The 18,091-nt window shown below is 43.5% G+C and overlaps 1 protein-coding gene across 1 annotated transcript in view; it reads right to left on the reverse strand.

Moving 5' to 3' along the window:
• RAD54L2 (RAD54 like 2) overlaps positions 1-18,091 on the reverse strand; it is an 86,184-nt gene that overhangs the window by 21,304 nt on the left and 46,789 nt on the right. The window contains exons 3-7 of the mRNA XM_069561092.1: positions 3,279-3,480; positions 2,101-2,240; positions 1,505-1,621; positions 955-1,181; positions 9-191 (exon numbers count right to left, since the gene is read on the reverse strand). Coding sequence (XP_069417193.1) covers positions 9-191; positions 955-1,181; positions 1,505-1,621; positions 2,101-2,240; positions 3,279-3,480 — 869 coding nt within the window. The remainder of the gene's footprint in view (positions 1-8; positions 192-954; positions 1,182-1,504; positions 1,622-2,100; positions 2,241-3,278; positions 3,481-18,091) is intronic.

Consider the following 18,091-nt stretch of genomic DNA (forward strand, 5'->3'; position numbering starts at 1 on the left):
ACACTTACTGGCACAATGGCAAGGACAGTTTTGGCTGGCGTGTGGCGGAAGAGAACGTCGATGAAGGAGATCACTTGCAAAGTTTTCCCCAAACCCATGCTGTGGGCCAGGATACAGCCAAAGCCACTACTGGTCTTAAATCTCTCCAGGGACTCAACCAGGTTATCGTAGAGGAATCGGATCCCACCAATCTGACAGGGAACAAACACAAATATCTTTGGCTGGCAAAGACCAAGGGTCTAGTTTACTTTGGAACTAGTCAAAATTAAGTAAATGAGCAGACGTTAGACCAGACAGCTGGTGTGAGTGGCTACAGAAGTTTCCCAGAACCCTGGCTAGTTTATTGGCCAGTGACATTCTTCTTGGAAAAACAGAGAAAAGCACTGACCTAAGACAGAAGCCCGTCTGAGGCAAGAATCCTGGCCACCAGACCCCTGCTTGGGCTTTCACTCACTCTTGGTCTGGCTGCCCCTGGTTGCTTACTTCAAGGCAGCCCATTCCATGAGGAGCAGTTCTTACTGCTAGAGTTCTTCTGTTGAGTCAACCTCTGCCTTCCTGGAGCTACTTCTGGTCCTGGGTCAACATAAAGTGCTCTGAGCCTTCCTATCAGAAAGTCACTCAGACTTCTGAGTCTCATGCCTCTCCTGGAGCCACAAGTTCCCACCAAGGCACTGCTCTTCAGAGAGTATCTTGATCAGTCATCTCATAGGAGGTGGCTCAAGATTATTAACCCAAGAGATCAGCACCTGTTACATGACAGGGCATGTCTCAGGCTTGTCCCTTCCCACCCACCAGAAACCCTGAAGCATCAACTGCTAGGAGGAAGAATCAATCAGTAGCTGCCCATGGTACCAAAAGTACTCCACAGGCTGCGATGCTAACGACCGCCAGCAGGTGATGCCCACAGCAAGGAAGCTGAGAGGAGACAGGGAGGAGAACGCAGGTCTACTGCACCTGATGAGGTTTCACCGCCCGTGCCAACTGAGGGGCCAGGAAGACATTCTCCTCCTCCGGAGGGTGGTTCAGGTTGACAAGGACCCGCCCCAGAGCATCGCGCTGATTTAAGACGTCATTCACATGGGTGCCACCCTTCTCCTCTTCCTCATCCTCCTCACTGACAGACTCACTGCTGTCCACAATGTGCAGAGTATCCTCCTCTCCAGAGCTCAGTTCAATCACCTCTGAGACAGCCAACAAAGTAAAATGAAAACAAGGACTCAGCGAGCAGATATAATTCGCTGCAACTTAAGGTAAGGGAGCATGGAAACCATGTTAGAACTTGTTACCATTCATAAAAATTTTGATTTTTAATTTTTCTCTCTTCCAGCTTCAAGTGAAGACAAGGGAAAAACATATTTACCAAGGAGACCGAGGGAAATTTGTCACAGTCAGACCCTAGGCGGAATGAGGAAGGACGGAACTCTTTTCTAATAGGGGGAAAGCCACTCTCTCGGGGTGAATACTGGGTCGAGAGGAAGGAGGGGCGCCTCTGGCTCCATCTTACCATCTCGACTGCTTTCTTCATCCTCGCTGCCACTGCTACTGTCCAAACAAATGACTTCCTGGGTCAAGACGCGAGGAGGCAGTTGGGGACCATCACTTGCTCTTAAGACAATTTCCTCTGGGTGGGGGGAGGTGGAGATGGGAGAGAATGTCAAGAACCACATTTAGCTGAAACCTATTTTCCAAAATGATTTGCCCTCCTCCTCCTGTGTTGTTCTTGGGGGGACCATCCCCCGAGGAGACAAGTAGAGGACATCTTAAAAACCTCAACCCTCTTCCCAAATTCCCTTTTCTCTACCAGCTTTTACTTCTAGCACTCACCTGATCACTAGAAAATGTCCTAATCCTTTGGTACGTTAAGATCCAGAGTTCTGGGGGAAAATCTAAATAAGACCAATTTGAGGAAGTACCAAGTTAAGTATCCATCTTAACTTTTCAAACGAGAGCCTTCTGCTTGTGTGCTTCTTAGAAAATGAATGGACTGAGAGGATTCCTGAGAGGCCACCATCTGATTCCAGATCTGTCCTTGGCACTGTGGGCACCGAGGGTCTCTCCTCACCTGGGTGCAGGGCCCCTCCTGCCCCCTCCACAGCTTACCGGGAAATAACTCGAGGGGGACGGTGGGAATGGGGGCTGCGTAATCCTTTCTCTGCTGCTCCAGGCGCTTCCTTCTTTCCAATTCTTCCTGTTGTGCTGCTTTGGTAACTGGCTCCAACTGATCCTCCCGGAGAAGCTTTCTAAACATTAAAACAAGAGCGAGTGCTTCAGTTCACTTGTGGTTGGGTAAGGCAATGTCAAGATAAAGAGGGAAATCGTCACTGCTGGGAGAAGAAGCCAGGTCAGTGCCATTACACCCATGCAGCGAGTAAGGTGAAAGAGAAAACAAACAAACACACATAAATAGGACTTCAGGGCTCAGGAGCTTTGGGCTAATATGTTTTTCATATTATTTAACTTTCTGACAGATCACCCTGCTGACTCATCTCGGTACCTCACAGATCAAGAGTGAAATAGAGTAATATGTGATCCACAAAGCTGGAAAGCAGTACAGAAGACAGAGTTGCTATATGGGAAAATAAGACTGTGGATGATTTTGCATCCTTATTTCCCAAACTTAAGAGTACATTTTCAAGTCATCATTCTGTTTAGAAAAAAATGAGGGTAGGAGGAGAAGGAAATGGTGATCCACTCCAGTGTTCTTGCCTGGAGAATCCCAGGGATGGGGGAGCCTGGCGGGAGCACAGAGTCGGACATGACTGAAGCGACTTAGCAGCAGCAGTAGCAGGAGGAGAAAAATATCCTTTGTCTCCTTTCAAGAGGAAAACTGTCATGGGCAGAAGAAAGGCGTGCTGGAGATTTGAACAGGTAAGGAAGTTTACATCTGCTGATCTCTTAGGTTAAAGAAGAAGCCTTGGTTTGGACTAGACAGTGCTCGTCCAACTGATGTTGAGTTCTGAGAAGATGAGAACTCAAACTCTTTCATCTCCTCGTATTTGGAAACATAAGACAAAAATAAAGGAAATAACAGACTCCAACCAGAGCATTCTATGGATGCTTCCCGGGCCTCCAGACGGTGGGACATCCCCAGAGGTGCTTGAATGCCAATCGCATCCACTCTGCATCCTCAGATAGTCCAGACCCAGTGGTCCTGAGTTGCAGCTTCACTATTAATTGGGGCACATAGCCTACATTTTTCTCCTTGGGAAACAGAACTCTCCTGATCAAACCAGTATTTCAACTCCCTCCCTTCTCCTCTCCCCCAGAGCATAGCTCACCGTATGTTTCTTCTCATGTGGGAGGGTTTCTGAGCTCTCTTCTTTTTGGGGTCCTCGGAGGCAAGGCTCTTGCCTTGGTGGCGCCTAAGCTGCTCTGAAGGCTCAGACTGAGATGAGGTAGTTGAAGTGCACCGCGGTGGCTGCTGCCCATCTTCTCCCAGCTGGGCACACTCAGTACCACACATGTCTTCCAGGGATGGGTCTGAGGAGACAAACGGAGAGAGGTGCCAGGGATCAAGTTTACTGGAGGAAAAGTAGGTTCTGATGCCAGACACGCCAGGGTCAGATCTCAACTCAGCAACTTATCAGCGGGTGAGCTAAGAAGGAAAGTTACATCTCTCTGAACCTCAATGGACTTATCTATAAAATGAGGATAGTAATTTCCACACTTCAGAGCTGTTGTGAGGACTAAATAGAGGGCATGCTTAAAACCAAGCATGGCCCAGAGTAGGCTCACAACAAATGTGAGCACTATGTTCACAGTGAGGAAGTGTCAGGGCCTCAGACCACTCAGAAAGGGACATCGAGTTTCAAATACAGCTCACACTCACTTGTACGACTCTAAGCAAGTCTCATCCGGCCAACAGGGAGACCATTCCTCCCATCAGTGCCTTAAAGTGTTCATTCAATTTGCCACCCAATTAATGAGAGCTCACAACACGGCAGGTACTGTCCTAGATGCTTCAGGAATATTTGTAAGATTCTTTCCCTCCCAGGAGTTTGTCTTCTAGACATAATAAGGCAAGGTGTGCTAAATACCATCACCACAGGAGGAGCAGGGCAACTCAAAGCTGAAGGCACCATATTTGAGCCAGAAGGAATTAGCTAAGCCAAGGATAGCTGTGTTAGGGTCATAGGAACATGAAAGGTACTGTTTCATAGGATAATCACACAAGGAATTACATGGAAGGTAAAACGTAAGCGAGAACTTAAAAGATGAACAGAACGACTAATGGTATATTACTGCCTTCAGGATGGGGGCCAAGTGGGAAGAAATTCCTGGCAGAGGCAATGTCATTTTTGGTATCGACCACCAGCAAGAACTGGGGTTGGAGTGGGAGGGTCCCTGTGCACACCCCTCTCCTCCTCAGCTGAGCTGCATTCTGTTCACGGGATGGGCAAGTCCTGCAGTCACTCAGACCTGTTCCCACATCTGCCAGAGCCTCTCAGATACAAGCTCTACACAACCAAAAGGTCTCTCCCAAAGGTAAGAGAGGTTCAAAACAAGAGCAGAAGTGCTGAAACCTGGGTGATCTAGTCCATGCCACTTCGCTCCCAGGCAGCAAGGGCTCAGGAAGTCTGCCTTTTGGTGGGATTGAGTTATTTTGGATTTACCAGTTTTCTACTAATATCCTTTTTCTGTTACAACAGGATGCTGTCTAGGATAGATATCACATTGCATTGAGCTTTCAATGTCTTTTCAGTCTTCCCTAACTGTGGCAGCCTATTCCGGTCTTTCACGACCTTGATTTTCGTTTTTTTGCCCACACCATATGGCTTGTGGGATCTTAGTTCCCCAACCAGGGATCAAACCCAGGCCCCAGCAATGAGAGCATTGAGTCCTAACAACTGGACTACCAGGGAGCTCCTGACCTTGATACATTTTTGAAGAATACTGGTCAGGTGGCTTTGTAGACTGTCCCCAAATTTCAGTTTTTCTGATGATTAGTTTGGAGGTTATGACTTTTAGGACAGAATATCACATAGGTGAAGTGTTCTTCTCATCACGTCTGATCAGGGTAATGATTTCAACATGAGTTATTCCTGGTGACATTAACCTTGAAGTGGTATTTACTGGACTTCTCCACTGTAAAATTATTATTTTTCCCCTCCCATACTTTATTCATAAGAGGCCAATCACTAAGCCCAGCCTACATTCAGGGGGAAGAGAATTACACTCCATTTCCTGGACGGAAGGGCATCAAAGAATTTCTGGATATATATTAAAACCACATACAAAAAAAAAAAAAAGAACAGAGTTAAAACAAAAACCATAAACACACAAAGAAAAATGTTTTTTTTGGGGGGGATACTTTGAGGCTTTGAGAACACAAATATCCTCAAAGGTTTCATCTACTAATTTTAACATTCATCAGTGGATTCTACCTAGAGCAATTATTACAGTGGTGTTCTAACAGTGGTTTTCTATTTCTGTCTTTCCTTACACACTTATTATCTGGAATTTTTCTGTAAGGTAGATTTGTCCCTTCTCCCTCATTTATATATTCAACATTAAAAATATATATATCAGTACAGACTCAAGAAGAAACATTTAACCCTGTAGACTTTGGTAAAGAGAGGTCAGGGATTTCATACATCTCATTAAGTGAACCAGTAAGTGAAGGCCCTCAAGCTGAAAAAAGACATACCAAGATGGGTCATCATCCTATGAACTTAACCACCAAGAAATACCAAAGGGCCATCTCACCAGTCAGTGACTGAGTAAGAGAATCATGAGTGTCCCAGATACTGCTACTGCTCACCATACCCAGCCTGATGTAGCCCCTCGCCACCCTGATACCATTCTGGGTTCCTTACGGTCTCTTTCATGTTGATGCCAGATTCCAGAACAGCATGGAGTTGGGAACTAACGTTTCCTAAGAGATAACAGAGCAAATGGGTTCAGTATGGACACTGAAGCCAGACTGCCGGTCTGTAAACACCAGCTCTGCGCCTTATTACAACCTTTCTGTCCCTCAGTTATAAGAAGGGAATAGCAACTGTAGTGTCATTCCTCAACCTCAGAGGATTGTGGCGACGATTATGTGAGGTGGCCTAAATAAAGTGCTAAGACAGTACCTGGCACACCGTAAACACCATATAAAACCACGGCTGCTTTTACTATGACTACCATTAGTCGAGGTACAAAGAATGGGTTTGGTTTCTTCTCTTCTCTCTTTCCTACAATAATTCTACAAGGTGAATTTTGCTCCCCTCATTCTAGTCCCCCCCGTTCTAAATATGATACACTGAAGCACTAAAAAGTTAAAAAGACTTGCCTATGGGTATACAGGAAGTAAGCAGAAAAACAGGAACCGACAGTTAAGAGGATGAACTTTGTAGTCAGGCAACCCTGGTGGTAAATCCTGGCTCCGTCACTTATTAGGTCTATGTTCATGAGGTCAACTTCTCTGAGTCATAGTTCTCATCTGTAAAATGAGGATGTAAATAGTTCTCTCGTGGAAAATATTATTCTTTATTAGTCTGCTGAACTTCATGGAACTCCATACTCCCACAACTACATCAACAGTCTGGGAGCACACAGAGCTCTGAGGCTTGGTCAGTCATGCTGGGTGGCAGTATTTCTTTGTGTGGAGATCTCAAACTTCAATTATACATCCTAATCAAAGATCAGAAATAAGACAGGAAAACGAAAAGTAGAACTGACATATGCAAAGTGTATTTTGTTGTTAGAAAATGAGTATTTCTTACAAAACACACACCCCACATTCTAAATCTTTCCTCTTAACACTGCCACAAACCAGACAGCCTCTCCTGTCCCCTTGCTTTTAATTTAGCCTAACGTGAATTTGAGCATCTGCTATGTACCAGGCCCTGTGCCAAGGCACAATGGAACAGTCCTCACAAGGACACATGTACATACCTATACGGTGGAGTGCTTTTCAGCAATAACATCTGAGGAAAGGACAACTAATTCACCTTGCCTATCAGCGGTTAATGGGGGCACTTCCTTGGGAAACGTGAGGCCTAGGTTTAATCTAACAGAATGGATAAGCACCAGCTAGTAAAGGAAGAAAAGAACATTCTAGACAGACAGAGGAGCCTAAGCAAGAGGAATTGAGACGCTAAACAAGGTGGAATGGCTAGGGAAGTACACGCAGCTCAACACTGGCTAAAGTGAGTTAAGCAAAACCGCAGCAGGAGTGGCGCTCCCCCGGCACGGCAGCTTGACCCACACACCAATTCCCACCCAGGGCTGGGCTGGCACACTTCAAGTTAGTGTTTTGCTGGGTCCTCTGACCTGGTTAGATAACGACCTTTGATGCTCTCCTGGCCTTAAGGCCTTTTGTTTTTGTTTCTATTTCACAAGCAAATTTATTGAGTAACCATTTGGAGGAACAGCTGGAGGCAAGATTACAATCTACTTAGGATACAGTCAGAGTACAGTGGGCAGGCAAAGGGTTTGAACTTCATATACTGGGTAGTGCAAACCTGGTGCCAACTGTTGTATTTATTTCTTCTGGTTTCTGCCTTGCAGAGTGGGCTGTCCCTTGGAGGGGGAAGAACAAACCTGAGAGCCTTTGAATGTCACACATTTACTACCTAACACTCCAGCTTGTGAGGCCTGGCTGTGAATTTCTGTCTGGCAAGGGTTGAATGTAGCCAAGCACAGTAGCAATTTGCAAATGACCAAACACAGTAGATACAATTTTCATGCACAAAGAGTTCAGACACAGGTTTCCCCCTTCCTTTATACACAGCACACAGGTCTAAATCAGTTTCTCACCACCTACCATTCTTTGAAAGAATCCTCAGCTTCTGTGTTCAGGACAGGACAGGACAGAGTCGCTCAGTCGTGTCCGACTCTTTGCGACCCCATGGACTGTAGCCTATCAGGCTCCTCCGTCCATGGAATTTTCCAGGCAAGAGTGCTGGAGTAGATTGCCATTTCCTTCTCCAGGGGATCTTCCTGACCCAGGAATCGAACCCAGGTCTCCCGCATTACAGGCAGACGCTTTACCGTCTGAGCCACCAGGGAAGCCCCTGAGCTTCTGTGTTCAACAACCACTGTTTGCTTGTTAAAGTGGCTTTAGTTTACAGCTGTGCCCAGATGTGCTAGTATTTAAAGTCTGTTGTCATGGAAGTCAGTGTTTTACAACTGTTTCATTACTGCTTCACAACACTTACTGTGAAGCTTCTGGTCTCTATACAGCATTGTAACATATACCAATGGTCCCCAACCTTTTTGGCACCAGAGACCAGTTTCGTGGAAGACAATTTTGCCACGGACCAAGGTCGGGGGGAGATAGCTTCTGGATGATTCAAGCATATTACATTTATTGTGCATTTAATTTCTATTATTACATCAGCTCTACCTCAGATTATCAGGCATCAGATCCTGGAGGTTGGGGACCCCTGATATACACTACATCTTAAACTAATTTTAATAATAAAACTGTTATTTCAAAATTAATATAATCGATTTTCCCTGAGTCAAAACATAACTTTTCACTGTGCTCTTTTGTACCTTCTAAATATTGAACCGCGTGAATTTACAACCTACCCAAAATCATTAATTTGACTTTCAAATAATAACTCACCCCAAAATTCTAAAATATAATCCACCAAAAGTCACCAAGGAAAAAAGATTAGAGTCCAAAAAGAAGTAGAGGCATGTGCTTTGACAAAAGAAAATTCGTGTCTTCAGTGGTTTGAAAGTCAGTGACTATTACCACCCAACCTCAGGATCATGGAATCAGGTCTAGTGGCAAATGCCTCTGAACTTTCTCCCTCATGCAAGCCAACTATGAGCAGTAATCACCAAAGCTATATAAACACCAACAAACCCAGAAACTTCTCAGGAATGAGTTATAAATCCCACCATAACAAATATGATAGCCAACTAAGTAGCTTTGGAAAAAAAAAAAAACACCTACATTTCACTCATAAGGGGTAAGGCACAAACACTTTCAGGGCCTTTTCTCCAGCTATTCCATTTCTTCTTTTGCCTCAATCTTATCTGTATAAACAAAGATCAGTGGATTCCAAGTCTTACCACGTACCTCCTGACATGATGTGGAAGGATATATACACCACAACCTATGATGTACGTGTGTCCAAACACTGAACTTGACTCTGAAAACACCTAGATATGGCATTCCCAGTTCGCAAAAATACAGGAAACAAAGGACTTTGTTAAACTTGATAAACAAGACCATATGGATGCACTCAGCAAAGTCGAGAGACTACAGAACGAGTGAATCCTTTTCTTCTATCAATAAATTGCAAGAGAAAAAAAAACCAAAACAGGTAGATCATATCTTAGGGACTTCATATGTTAGAGAACAGATTAAATACACTCTGAAGTTTTTATAGATAAAATCTTTAATAGATTTATTTTATAAGTAAATAAAATTTGTTTATTTTATAGATAAATTTTATTTTTTATTTCTTTATTTAATAGATAAAATCTTCTATAGATTTTACAGTGTTAAGGAACTTCAGTTCAGTCCAGTCACTCCAACTCTTTGTAACCCCATGGACTGCAGCACGCCAGGCTTCCCTGTCCATCACCAATTCCCAGAGTTTATTCAAACTCATGTCCATTGAGTTGGTGATGCCATCCAACCATCTCATCCTCTGTTGACCCCCCTCTCCTCATGCCTTCAATCTTTCCCACCATCAGGGTCTTTTCAAATGAGTCAGCTCTTCGCATCAGGGGGACAAAGTATTGGAGTTGCAGCTTCAACATCAGTCCTTCCAATGAATATTGAGGACTGATTTCCTTTAGGATGGACTGGTTTAATCTCCTTGCAGTCCAAGGGACTCTCAAGAGTCTCCTCCAACACCACAGTTCAAAAACATCATTCTTTGGCACTCAGCTTTCTTTATAGTTCAACTCCCCTATCCATACATGACTACTGGAAAAATCATAGCTCTGACTAGACGGACCTTTGTTGGCAAAGTAACATCTCTGTTTTTTAATATGCTATCTAAGTTGGTCATAACTTTTCTTCCAGGAGCAAGTGTCTTTTAATTTCATGGCTGCAGTCACCATCTGCAGTGATTCTGGAGCCCCCAAAATAAAGTCTGTCATTGTTTTCATTGCTTTCCCATTTATCTGCCATGAAGTGATGAGACCAGATGCCATGATCTTAGTTTTCTGAATACTGTGTTTTAAGCCAACTTTTTCACTTACCTCTTTGACCTTCATCAAGAGGCTCTTTAGTTCTTCTTCGCTTTCTGCCATTAAGGGTGGTGTCATCTGCATATCTGAGGTCACTGATATTTCTCCTGGCAATCTTGATTCCAGCTTGTGCTTCATCCAGACCAGCATTTCTCATGATGTACTCTGCTATAAGTTAAACGAGCAGGGTGACAATATACAGCCTTGACGTACTCCTTTCCTGATTTGGAACCAGTCTGTTGTTCCACGTCCAGATCTAACTGTTGCTTCCTGACCTGCATACAGATTTCTCAGGAGGCAGGTCAGGCAGTCTGGTATGCCCATCTCTTTCAGAATTTTCCACAGTTTGTTGTGATCCACACAGTGAAAGGCTTTGGCATAGTCAATAAAGCAGAAGTAGATGTTCTTCTGGAACTCTCTTGCTTCTTCAATGATCCAGTGGATGTTGGCAATTTGATCTCTGGTTCCTCTGCCTTTTCTAAAACCAGCTTGAACATCTGGAAATTCACGGTTCACATACTGCTGAAGCCTGGCTTGGAGAATTTTGAGCATTACTTTGCTGGAATGTGAGATGAGTGCTATTGTGCTGTAGTTTGAGCATTCTTTGGCATTGCCTTTCTTTGGGATTGGAATGAAAACTGACCTTTTCCAGTCCTGTGGCCACTGTTGAGTTTTCCAAATTTGCTGGCATATTGAGTGCAGCACTTTCACAGCATCATCTTTTAGGACTTGAAACAGCTCAGCTGGAATTCCATCACCTCCACTAGCTTTGTTCGTAGTGATGCTTCCTAAGACCCACTTGACTTTGCATTCCAGGATGTCTGGCTCTAGGTGAGTGATCACACCATCATGATTATCTGGGTCATGAAGATCTTTTTTGTACAGTTCTTCTGTGTATTCTTGCCACCTCTTCTTAGTATCTTCTGCTTCTGTTAGGTCCATACCATTTCTGTCCTTTATTGTGCCCATCTTTGCATGAAATGTTCCTTTGGTATCTCTAATTTTCTTGAAGAGATCTCTAGTCTTTCCTATTATTTTCCTCTATTTCTTTGTATTGATCCCTGAGGAACTAATACTTCCAAATAACCCACGATGGGGGGAAACAGATGGAAGAAGACTAGACCTGCATTCATAATGACTGAAAGAACGTCGCAGGAAGAAAATTACAAAGAACAGCGGAAAACATACTTTAAGAGAAAAAGCAAAAGCAAAAGTTGATTCTTTGAAGCATAAATGCTACATCATCAGAGAGCCACCATCGGCACAACCACAACACAGGCCTAAACAGACCCTTCCTGCCTACCCCTGGGGCTTATTCCCTTTTTTTATTGTTTACAAGGTTCTTACCCAGATCTGAAGTTAGTAACCATTCAACACTTAACCTGTGTCTCCTTTTAGACTATAGCTCCTGGAAGGCAGGAATTCTGTCCATATCATTCTCTAAAGTATCCTTCAAGCCTAATAAAAATGCCAGCTGCCCAACAGATGCTCAATAAATGTATGCTGAATTTTTTTTTAATGAGCCTGTTTTTACTTAAAAAAAAAAAAAAAGACTACTAGAGAAAAATACACATGACTAAAAAAATCCACTGAAGTACATTAGCTCCTATTCAGGATGTTTATGTCCCATATCTTCAAACATCATCATTTACAAGCACATATTGAAGTTCTCTATAGACTGAGCTTTCCCTGACTCAATAAATGTCAATAAAAGCCAATACGTTTGCCAATAAACGTTAAAAAGTTAAAACCTTATACAAAGCAATATGTGATTCACTTTTAAAACAATCATGGAAGCCAGTTTAAGGGGGAAAAAATTCTCATCCTAGTTGCTCCTTGGGAAGAAGTAAATCTTCATAGCATTGATGCTGAAAGGAACTAGAGAATTCTAAATTAAACATCTTTTAAAGTGACATCTGAGATCAAGGGGACCGATATCACACTCACTCACTCATGAGAGACAACCTAAGGCATGAAGAAAAGAAATGGCCAGCCTTTCCACTGGGCTCTCACAGGGGAAGAAGACAACTGCTCCTCATTGCAAAAGATACCAAGACTGCAGAGCAGTTCTCAGTCTCAGCACTGTGGACATCTGGGGATAGATAACCCGTTGTTGTTGGAGACTCTCTTGTGCATTGTTAAGAATGTTCAGCGGCATTCCCACCACCTCCATCCACTAGATTCTAGTGGCACCTTCCCAGTTGTGACAACCACAAAACATTGCCAACCGTCTCCTAGAAGACTAAATCACTCCCTGTAGAGAACCACCGCTTTTAGCACAAAGTCAAATCACTAAAGAAACAGTTATTTGTAAGCACAACGACACCTCTTTTCAACCCATCTGAAATTCTAGCCCTGTGCTGCTGACAGATTTGATTTTGACCCTACTCAGCATGATGGAGAAGGCAATGGCACCCCACTCCAGTACTCTTGCCTGGAAAATCCCATGGACGGCGGAGCCTGGTAGGCTGCAGTCCATGGGGTCTCGAAGAGTCGGACACGACTGGGCGACTTCACTTTCACTTTTCACTTTCATGCATTGGAGAAGGAAATGGCAACCCACTCCAGTGTCCTTGCCTGGAGAATCCCAGGGACGGGGGAGCCTGGTGTGCTGCCGTCTATGGGGTCGCACGGAGTCGGACACGACTGAAGCGACTCAGCAGCAGCAGCAGCAGCAGCAGCATGATGATGAAAATTTGGGGCCATCTCTGCAACCACAGGCAAGAATTACCAAATTCTCAGCACATCAGTCACAAAGGTATTTCTGAGCAAAGGCAGAGAAGACTAAGGCGAAAACCATGAAGAATTCTAGTTTAGTTTCTGAATAAGATATAGAGAGTTAATGAGAAAATATAAAGTGAATACTTGGCTTTACTAAAATCTTACAGACAAGGTAATGTCTAGAATAATTTCACAAAATCAAAATTTTAAAAATCTAAATTAAATCCAAGGACACTGATGGAAACCACATTCCGATATTTAAAATTTGCCTCCCCTATGTCTTCTAACTTTTACACTCATGAAATAAAAGACTATCAAACAATATGAAAGACTGCTTAAACAGACTACAATAAAATACAGAATTTTTTTTAAACAACAAAGAGCACTGTGAGCAATGTTGACGTAAGTCACAGACCAGATGCTATTAATGGCATAAGTAGTAAGGGATCAGTGTATCCAGAATACTTACACAAACACTTAAACATGAAAAGCATCATTACCCCAGTCAAAACTGGCATCATTACTTCAGAAATCTGAGCTGACTCCTGAACTATTCCCCTGTTTTCTGCAATCACTCAACTTCATTATTCCATATTCCAAGAAAACATCAACTAACATTCTATGGCCTTATGCCAAACATGAATGCTGAATCACGTACTCAGCTTGACTTCCCCCATTCCTTCCACCCCCCAGAATTCCAATAGCAACCCCACACCCAGCCACCACCACACATTAAGAAGAGAAACCCTGCTGCTGCCCGAGGAGCAGAAGGCGGAGAGAGAGCCAACTCCCGTCTGGAAATGGCTGCCATTCTTGAGGAGCCACACACCAGCCGAGGCAGCAGGTGACTGGCAAGCGGCAGCCTGCAGCCGGCTTCCTGAGGAGACAGCCGTCCCTTCCAGACTCTGCTAAAGGCCTCAAGAGACAACAGGCTAGTCACTCGTTCCTCAAGAGTTCTCTAAGAGTTTCTCAACTCTCTAGTAACAATTAAAAAAAGAAATGGGATAAACATTAAAAAGAGAATGAAATTTTGCCATTTGCAACAGCATGCATGGACCTGGAGGGTATCATGCTTAGTGAAATAAGTCAGAGAAAGACTCATACTGTATGTTATCACTAATATGTGCAATCTAAAAAATAAAACAAACTAGTAATTTAACAAGAAAGAAACAAACTCACAGATACAGAAAACAAACCAGTGGTTGCTAGTGGGGAGAGAGAAGGAGGTGTGGGCAAGATAGGGGTAGGGAATTAGGAGGTACCAGTCACTATGTATAAAATATGTAAGATACAAAGATATATGGTACAGTACAGGGAATATAGGCAATATTTTATAACTATAAATGGAGTATAATCTATAAAATTTTTGAGTCACTATGTTATATACCTGAAAGTAACATAATGTAAATCAACTACATCCCTGTCTGAAAAAAAAAAAATAATAAATTGGCTAGGGCTATGAATGGGAAAACAGAGGCAATAAATTTTTTTTTTTTTGCTTGTTTCCCAAAGTATGAGTGATCCAAACATAGGAAAAATAAAAGGAGAATTAAAGACTCAAGCAAATTATTCCTGGAAACTTAAGAATCACTAAACGGCCAGTGCTTTCTCCACCTGCATTCAGCACTATGGGGGAGTAAAGCGGGTCCGTACGCTGCAACTGCTTGATGGGTGTCAGCGCTGGAGCTGGTTCAAGAGCCATGTCAATCCATGCCAGGCTCCCAGCTCTTCTGGAGGGCTCCAACTGGCAGTCTCTCTCAGGGAAGCTAGCAGACAATCTCCTGGCATCTCCAGTGAACCTGAGGGCCTACAGTTAACAAAACCTGGGCACCCACAAAGTGAGGATTTAGGGAGAGGAATGAAGAGAACAAGCCTGCCTGCAACTTCGGGGGACTGTAGCCCTTCCCTCTGGAGTTCAGGCAGGTAAAGCCCTACATTCTCCTCCTGGAAATCCATTTTGAATGGTGACGGAAGCACAAAACAACATGCAAATCTTCCGGTATGTGCAAACTCCACTAGGGCCCCTGTAAGAGTACCCACAACAAACAAGAGGGAAATAGGGCATGCCCGCTGTTCCAGAGGGAATGGGCAAAGAGTAACACCAACAGCTCAAATCCTGCTATTTTCATTTGAGAGAGGACTTAGGTGTGCACACTAAGATGATCATCTTCCGAAATTTGTTACTGTCTTATCTGTTAAGCCTAAGAGAGTAGAAGACAGTAAAACTGGTCCTATGAACAAACAAAAGCTTCCCCTGTAAGCGTACAGTGGAAAGGCGGGGCGCGAAATCCATATAACTCAGTTTATTTTTTCACTCTGCTGATGAATGCTTTGAAGTATTGAGGCATGACCACAAAACACGCACACACACACACTTCCCAGAAGGATTTAGTAGTTGAGAAAGGGCCAGTCTTCCACAAGCAGAGCATCAGACATCATGCTGGGAAAGCACAGCAGGCAAGAGAGAAGTCAGGTACCTTTATAAACTCCCAAAATTAGAGAGTACTGCTCCAGCAGAGTTTCCTCCACAAAACGCATTCACATATAATTGAAACAGTTAAACGATTCCCGTCAGACTCTTAATAATAAGAATTTCTGATTTGAGGGCAGAATACAAGGTAGGTTGAGAAGTGGACGCTGTGGAGGGCAGGGCTCAACCATCAGCTCCCATACCCCAGAGAGCAGCATTTAAGCCCATGCCTTGGCAAAATAATAAACTATTGCATGTCACTGACCTCCTGGACTGTCTCCTGAACTTAAGCCTTAGATGTTAACTCTATGAACGCAAAGGCTGGAGAGAAAACTCAGACAGATAAAGCACTTTCTGACCACATTAGAAATAAGATAAATCTTAAAAAAAAAATTTTTTTTTTTCCTTAGGGTCACAGAAACTGCAAAGACAATATGCATCTATCTGGGAGCACACTGAGTCTGCTTCCTGATTAAAAGACCAGCTGGAACATAAGTACAACGTCTCTAAGCTAGAGGAGCACTCGCCAGTGGCTCTCCCAGGACCTTTCACTCCACAGGGGAAACACCCCATAGATCTCTACCATATATGATCACTAACGACGATAAAACCTCTCCTCTCCTCATCTTCAAACACAAATTCTGTGCCTAAAGAAGTTACCTAAATACCCCACTTGGCTTCCCTCCATACCGTTGTACTCCCTGGTCTGGATTCTGACACCAGACTCCAAAGGGTCTCCCTGCCTCTGATTACTCCTCCTTCGATCCACACTGTAAAGAGAGCTTTCTGAATCTGACCATGTCAGAGTCTCCACCCACCCAGGATCTCCTAAAATACCTTAAAGCTGTCCCTTCTACCCATAGGATATAGTCTAAAACACTTAAGGCCTTCCCTGATTCCTAGCATCCAGCCTTCCTTCTGACCACCAACACCTGTACCCACACACCCTCCACTGCCTACTCTCTAGCCTCAAAAGTACAGTGCTTTCGAGGTCTCAGGCCTTGGCTGAGGCTGTGTCCCTCTTTCCCCACCTTTTCATCCAACAGTTATGTGTTAGAGTCTAATGACTTACTTCTTTCTAACCCATAGCCTCTTTTGGGTCCTCACTCAAAGGTTAGCCTCCAGAACGCCTTCTCTAGGTTTCTTTCTTTCTGTTTCAGCATGTGCCCAGCTGCTAAGCTGTAGTGTCTGTCAACATGGCTGCAGAGAGAAAGTTAATAGCTGCTGCTATTGGTAAGCTGCTCAGGGAACTTCATTTAAGCCTGGCACGTTCTGCTTCTGTATTCTAAATTGGACCAAAGATTATTTGAAGACTTCATGAGATGATTCAAAAAATACTGAAAAGCCTTCTCCTCCAGAGGGTTGCTGGGTAACTCTGAAGTCAGGGCAGGCACGGTAACTGGGGGATAACTGTAGTCCCAGTACAGGTCTGTGGTGAGTCTGCTAGACATGTACCCCACCCCATGCCCCGTCATGCCCAAGTCCATCTAAAATGGTGCTGGTCACTAGCTCTGCTCCCAGAAGCACTGGGGCCCAGTGTACCTGCAACGCTTGTTATCTTTTGGCTAGATTTATTCATGTTACCAATATAACTCATTCAGTCCTCAAAACGGTAAATACAAAATACTACAAATATTCCCATTGTACAGATGAAAAAAAAGGTCCTTCACAAAGCTATTAGTTTGAACTTAGGTGTCTGATCTGGCTCCAGAGTCCCTGCTCTTAGCCACCACCCTGCACAATTTCTCCTGTACTACCACTCCCCTTAAAGTTATAAAGGAAGAAAACAGAGTTCAGAAAGAGTCATACATGTACTGTGCCTTGATTTACAACAAAGAATAAAACAAAACTCTAATGCAGAGTAGAGCAATTAACCATACTGGTGGGGGATGGGGGGAATGAAGCTTGACTCTAACTCACACCACACAGAAATCAATTCCAGATATATCCAAGACCTAAATGCGACGGCAAAACATGAAACATCTAGAAGACAACAGGAGAAATATCTTCATGACCTTGGGGTAGACAACTATTTCTTATACAAAGCACAAAACAAAAAGAGGAAAAAATGATAAATTTGACTTCATTAAAATTAAAGCATCTATAGATCAAAAATACAATTTAAAAAAGATTATAAAACTGTAAAAAATACACAACTAAGAGAGTGAAAAATCAAGCAATATAAATGGGAAAGGTGTGTCATGTGTATATATCAAAAAGACATCCAGATATAAAAAATTTCTATAAACCAACTAAGAAATTTATGAAAGAAAGAAAAATGGTAGAAAACATGGGTTCGGGCACTTTACAAAAGTGAAAATGATCGTGAGCGGGTGGAAAAGAGCTCAACACCTGAAGTAATTCAGTTCAGTCCAGTCGCTCAGTCGTGTCTGACTCTTTGCAACCCCATGAATCACAGCATGCCATTACTCCTGTCCATCACCAACTCCCAGAGTTCACCCAAACTCATGTGCATCGAGTCAGTGATGCCATCCAGCCATCTCATCCCCTGTCGTCCCCTTCTCCTCCTGCCCCAATCCCTCCCAGCATCAGGGTCTTTTCCAGTGAGTCAACTCTTCGCATGAGGTGGCCAAAGTATTGGAGTCTCAGCTTCAGCATCAGTCCTTCCAATGAACACCCAGGACTGATCTCCTTTAGGATGGAGGAAAATGGAAATTAAAACCACAATCAGATACCAACTCGCCCCCCACAACCCCTTGGACTGCGGGGAAGGAATGTTAAAGGCTCTACAAA

This window comes from Ovis canadensis, chromosome 19 (assembly GCF_042477335.2).
Source record: "Ovis canadensis isolate MfBH-ARS-UI-01 breed Bighorn chromosome 19, ARS-UI_OviCan_v2, whole genome shotgun sequence".
Lineage (NCBI taxonomy): Eukaryota > Metazoa > Chordata > Mammalia > Artiodactyla > Bovidae > Ovis > Ovis canadensis.